General features: G+C 31.4%; 1 protein-coding gene across 4 annotated transcripts in view; it reads left to right on the top strand.

The window, feature by feature from the left end:
• The first annotated feature begins 743 nt into the window (after nt 1–743).
• LOC145120211 (ABC transporter G family member 39-like) overlaps nt 744–6,106 on the top strand; it is a 31,985-nt gene continuing 26,622 nt past the window's right edge. For 2 of the 4 annotated variants that reach the window (XM_079056022.1, XM_079056021.1), the window contains exon 1: nt 744–1,160. In XM_079056022.1, the coding sequence (XP_078912148.1) occupies nt 937–1,160 (224 nt within the window). In that variant the 5' untranslated portion in view covers nt 744–936. The remainder of the gene's footprint in view (nt 1,161–6,106) is intronic. The other 2 variants (XM_079056023.1, XM_079056024.1) reach the window with 1 other exon arrangement.

Here is a 6,106-nt window from a genome sequence, read left to right as displayed (position 1 = left end):
GGGCTTAAGTCACTCCATTCGTCTGAAATGTTAGACACATATAGTCATAGCACCAGACTTTTCCTAGACATTTGAGAGGTTTTTGTCACGGCACCTAGATTCAACTATGATCCACTCATATGTCATCATCCTCCCGAGTTCCATTTCTGGCGACTCGTCCCTACTCTCGACAATTATTTACTAAGTGAGTAAATTTTATTTGTCATATGATAAAAGTACACATGTACCCATTTCTGGCGACTCGTCCCTACTCTTCATAATTATTTAATAAGGTTATAATTAAGGGAGTAAATTTTATTTTGTCATATGATAAAAGTACACGTGTACCCATTCTGTCGACTTGTCCTCTCCTGTGCTTATACACAGGCGATATAAATGAGACAACCTATTACATTTACATCTATGTATATTAGTACGTCTTGTTGCATCAAGATGGAGATTGGAACCAAACGCCCATATGTCAACATGCCTATTTTTATAACATGCCCGTGTAAATATTGTAATAATTCATGAAAAAATAATCAAAGATAAAAAAAATACTGACGGTGGTTCTTTCTTTTTGCATACATATTAAATGCACCGCTGCCATAAGTGGCACTTAACCTTCCTTAGGTATAATCAATGGTCTTACTTCTTTCAATCATATATAAAATCAATATTAGACTATTCAAGTCCAATTTCTATATCACAAGTCACAAGTCATAGTGACATGTTACCTTGCCTATATAAAATTGCTTTTTCTCCTTCACTCAGAATCACTATTTTCTCTCTTCATGCACCAACACCTCTTATATATATGCATATACATGACGGTTTGGTGCATCTTTAGTTTTTATACCTTATTAACCTTTTTACACATATAAATATCTATACATACATATAGATATATTCTCCTCAACTAGCGTATAAGTTTTCAGGCCACGCTGCGCAGTTGCTATGGTGGCAGTGGTTGCTGTGAATGGCGGAGGAGGTGGTTCTTCCGGCTCGGCTGAGCAGTTGAGCAGTTGTAGTAGGAGGCATGATACAGCTGGTGAAAAAGAACTCCACCATGATGGGAGTAAACTTAAAGTGGAGGATACGAAGTTAATGAACAGTCTAGTTGAGGCTGAAGAGGAAGATCATGTCAAATTCTTGAGGAGATTGAGAGAGAGAATTGATAGGTAAGTGTTTGCTTTTAATCCCACTTCGTCTTTTAATCTGTTCTAATGAAAATTGCAATTTATATTATTAAACGTTCTTTATCCATAAAAACTAAAATAGATCTTCCGATGGCAAAGTAAGACACTTAAACACCCCATTAATCCATTTATAAAAAGTCAATCTATAATTAATTACTTATAATCAGTTTTTTCAAAAAATAATGCAATTTCAACCAATAAAAACATTTTAAAATTAAATTTGGGTGTCTATATAGTAAAATTGGATGTCTTTTTAGCGAACCCCTTTACTATACATATGATTATACGTACACACACAATCGTGTATATATATATATATATATATATATATATATATATATATATATATATATATATATATATATATATATATATATATATATATATATATATATATATATATATATATATAAAAGTTATTAGTTTAGTCAAATAAATACATACGCGAGAACTAGAGAACCTTTTCCATCCATAATTTTGTAAATCCACAACCGCCATACGAACCTAAAAACTTCGTCTAAGTCATTTGGTCAAAAACTTGAAAAAACGGGAAAAAACCATAAATGTCCATATATACACATTTAAATGTTGTTATATGCATATTCAAATATGCATACATACAAATTTTGAAAAAAAAATACAAATGTGCACAACTGCACATTACAAAAAGAAATCATAAAAAAATCCGATTTTTGTTGATATTAGATTGTGGATGCCAGAGACACAAGTATTAGATTTCTGGGTGGTGTTGGTTTTGTAAAAAAAAAAATATAGAGTTCTTACATAAATAATGATTATATATATATATATATATATATATATATATATATATATATATATATATATATATATATATATATATATATATATATAATCGGATTTTTGTTGATTTTAGTTTGTGGATAATGTCGTTAGTGTTAAATTGACAAGTGCATAGGCCAATTTGTTTTAATTTTATTCGCTGTTTCTAAAAAACAGTTAAAATTTGGATCTAGAAAAATCAAAATTTATTCTAAGTTATGTTTATTAATATTAAAAAAACAAAAAAAAGTCAATGTATTTGCTCAATTCATTAAATGAGAGACATGAAATGTTCACCTCCTCAACTGTCTTCGCACAGGCACATCTACCCATTTATTATGGATATGGTTGGGTGATCCTTATGCCAAAAAAAAAAAAAAACTTATTCACATTTACGGTTTTGTTTTACAATCCTATATAACAGTTTTGGTTTGGAACAGATCTAAAAAAGATTTATATCGGTGTCACAAATATAGGACTAATTAAGTATTTTTGTATACAACAATGTTATAGTAACATGTTTAACCACATTTCTAAAAGTTCTTTACTGATTCTAGTCTCCAAGATTTCGGTTTAATTCTAAAAGCTAAAACTAATAGGGGACTTTTTTGAAACTTTGAGATGAAAAACTTATTTTTAATAGAAAATTACCATGAATAGTATTTTTGGAAAGCAATGTTATAACCAATTTTGGGAACAATGAAAACAGGCCATTAAAAATTGCATGAGAAAAGTAAGAACTGTTTGATAGACATATGGGGCAACGTAGGACGACAAATAATAAACAAAATTATGAATGTTTACAAAAAAGGAGTTCTTACTTGTTAGCAGGAAGTAGAAGTTATAGCCTTGAGTTTTATATAGAATGAAAGGAAAAGACAAAGGTTGTCACTAACTTAATGCTTGTGTGCCTCTTTGTCTCCTTTTGAGATGTGTCGGTTTAATTATTTGAAATATTTTTTAAGATTGTTAATACTGATAAAAGGGTGAGAATCATTTTTAGACGTGTCAATTTAATATCCTGATATTTTTACAAATATTCATTATGTACAAAAGAAGTTTTCTTTTCTGTTTATATCACAAACATAAAATCATATATTATGGCATACAAAATAGCATAATAGACAACCCAAAAATATGAGTTTAATATAACTGGCAAAATTTTGTATAGGAAAAACGTATTTTCAGAACAATCATAATACATAAATTCGTTGTAATGGGGGTACCGGAATATGAGGTGTAGCCAAAATTTCTCCACCCCTAGGTAAAGAGGATGCGTCAAATATAAGACATTTAAATATTTACATATCTGGAAAATTGTTACTATCTATGAGCTTGTTAAGAAAGAGATTGCTGTTTAGCGTATGAGCTTGTTAAGAAAGAGATTGCTGTTTAGCGTCTCTTGATTTTTAGTAGGAACTTGTGGCGGAGAAGCAAGAAGCTCATGTTTTTTAAGTAACAATCACTTTCTTTATAATTCTAAAAGCATCCACATGGGGCTTGCAAATTCAGACCTTTCAAATGGCATGTCCTTTCAAAAGTGCATACTTTTTGCTAATTAATACAGCAAAGGCTCATTGCATTGTCAAGGTAGGACCGATCGTTAGTTAACTTATACTGCAATTTATATTTTCTAGTATTTTTATATTTAAATTATGTATTTGCTTGGAATACTTGGATAGTTACTAGGAGATAGTTACTGACTTTTCTTGGGACAAATCTACACATCTCATGGGAATATAGCTACCATCCATACATAAATCGTAAATATGTTGCCCAACCGAAGCCACCGTGAAACCTTCAACTCCCCATATATAGGCCAAAGACACTCCCTCCAACATATAGGCCAAATCCAACCATTTAATCCTCGACAATCTATAACATGAACAACCATGATATGTTTCAACCAAGAAAAGTCTAGGAAGCAATTCATAAGCAAATCTTCTCGAATCCAATATTCCTTCGGAACCTATTCTTTGCTCCATCTCTAATACATTTTTTAATTGAGCCAAAAGCGGTACTGTCCGTTTATGATGCATGTGATTAATAGATCCTACTATCTAAAACGAATTACCTTTAACCTTTAACTGCCCACTTATGATGCATTTAATTAATAATTACCTTTAACCTTTAACTGCTTAGCTAGATGACTGAATCCTTCTTCTACATCGTGAATAGCTTTAATGCAAGAGACCTATAATGTTGAGTCATTAGAATAAAATGTCGAGTCATGAGAATAAAACCTCCAACACTATTTTTGGAGGAGTGCCTCGTCAAACACATTTATACTACCAATCTCGGGACCATCTTTATCTTTACTTGCCAACACATTATTCCATTTGATTCAACTAATCTTTCTCGTACTACCTTCACGTACCCAAAGAGTTGTGCAAACAATGATTTAGTTTTCTATTAACAATTTCAAGTATTTAAAAATGGGACATGAACCAAGGGGATGTTTTGAGTGCTTTTCAATCAACTTATTGACTTTTGGGAAAAACCAGGAATTACTGGCTTTTTGAAAAAGTTATTTTTTATACTAAAAATCCGGTATTTACCAAACACTTTTTAACTGGCTTTTTGAAAAAGTTATTTTTTATACTAAAAATCCGGTATTTACCAAACACTTTTTAACTTACTGAATTTTTGAAAAGTCAATAAGTTAATAAGTCATTTGAAAAACTCTCAAACCCTAGGTTCCAAAAACGCTAAACAAGACATGGATTCATCCACTAAGCACTTATTCCAAAAAAAATCATTAGCCCATTAACTCCAGAAGGGTTTCAAACGCCAAACTAACATAAAAGTTGGTGCTTTATAGACATACATGTCCAATGCATGTCTTGAAGCCATAATGAACCAAACCAACAATCATACCAATGTTCCAGAGATTCATAAAGTTGCAAACTTTATGAGATCTCACCACTCCAACTAACAAGAACATGAAGCTTAACGGACAAAACTCAAGATCTAGCAACCTAATATGATAAAAATCGAGTCTTGGACACTTACAAAGGTCCAGAAGAGTGCTAGGGTGAAGAATGGAGACTTGTTTGCTGAATCTTAGCTCACTTCTTCTTCCTTCTTTATTCAAGAACTTCCAAGAACACTAAAAGGGCTTCAACAATGGAGGAAGGAGATTAGGGTTTCTCCAGATCTTTAGGAGGCTGAGGGTGAGCAAACTCTTGCCTCCTCATTCCTTTAAATATGGAGAAAACCCAAAAAAATAAGGTCTTCCATCAGCCTGCTGCCATGTCGTGGCGACTTAAATGAAACACACATTCCAACTTGCCTCGCCACGTCGTGGTGGTGCCTCCACCACGCCGTGGAAACCCTAAAATGCCAAAAAATTAAAAGCATAAAGTACCTCAAGATTTGGGCATTACACCATTAACCAAAACAAAAGCTTGGGTTGAATAAAGACAAGTTGAGACTCATCTCAACCATTACGATGCAAAAAAAAAAGTTGAGCAATGAATCTTATAAAATAGTATTGTACTCTTTTCTAAAATCGATTTTAAAAATAAGAAGTTGTTCTTTGAGTTTGTTTACCCAACTAACCACCTCATTCATATCCAAAGGGTTATCAAGAATTTGACGACTTATAGAATCAACCACTTTGTTTAATCTAATCGCCAACAACTTGCAATGTTATTATAAAGAATTATTTATAGTTTGTAATATGTCACAACTTAAAGTAGAGAACTTGATGATCTAAAATTGGAATGAGGAATGATAAGAAATAGTTGAATAGGACCGAAGAAGACTAAGAACAATATTTGAAAAGCGTAGATATATTTTTCTCAAATATATCTATACAAATAAAAGTTATAATTTCCCGCTTCCAACATCAAGATTTCAGCTACTATAAGCTACTTTTGGCAAACATATCTACTCTAATAAATGACTCTCATTAACTTTGTCACATTTTATTTTTTGGTTATTTTCAAATAAATATTTTTCACATGACATTTTGTGGTTTTTATTTCTATTTTATTAATTTCACATTGTATTTATAAGTCAAATGAGCTTTTCTTTCTTGATTTAATAAATGTATTTCGATTTTAAAATACAAGAGTTGACTCACTTTCATTCAAAATTTAAAATCTAATATTCAGTTTTTAAAT

The sequence above is a fragment of the Lactuca virosa genome, chromosome 6, assembly GCF_052849685.1.
Source record: "Lactuca virosa cultivar CGN04683 chromosome 6, Lactuca_virosa_CGN04683_v6, whole genome shotgun sequence".
Taxonomy (NCBI): Eukaryota; Viridiplantae; Streptophyta; class Magnoliopsida; order Asterales; family Asteraceae; genus Lactuca; species Lactuca virosa.
The sequence above is the reverse complement of the archived record's forward strand: the minus strand, read 5'-3'. Positions and strand labels throughout refer to the sequence as shown.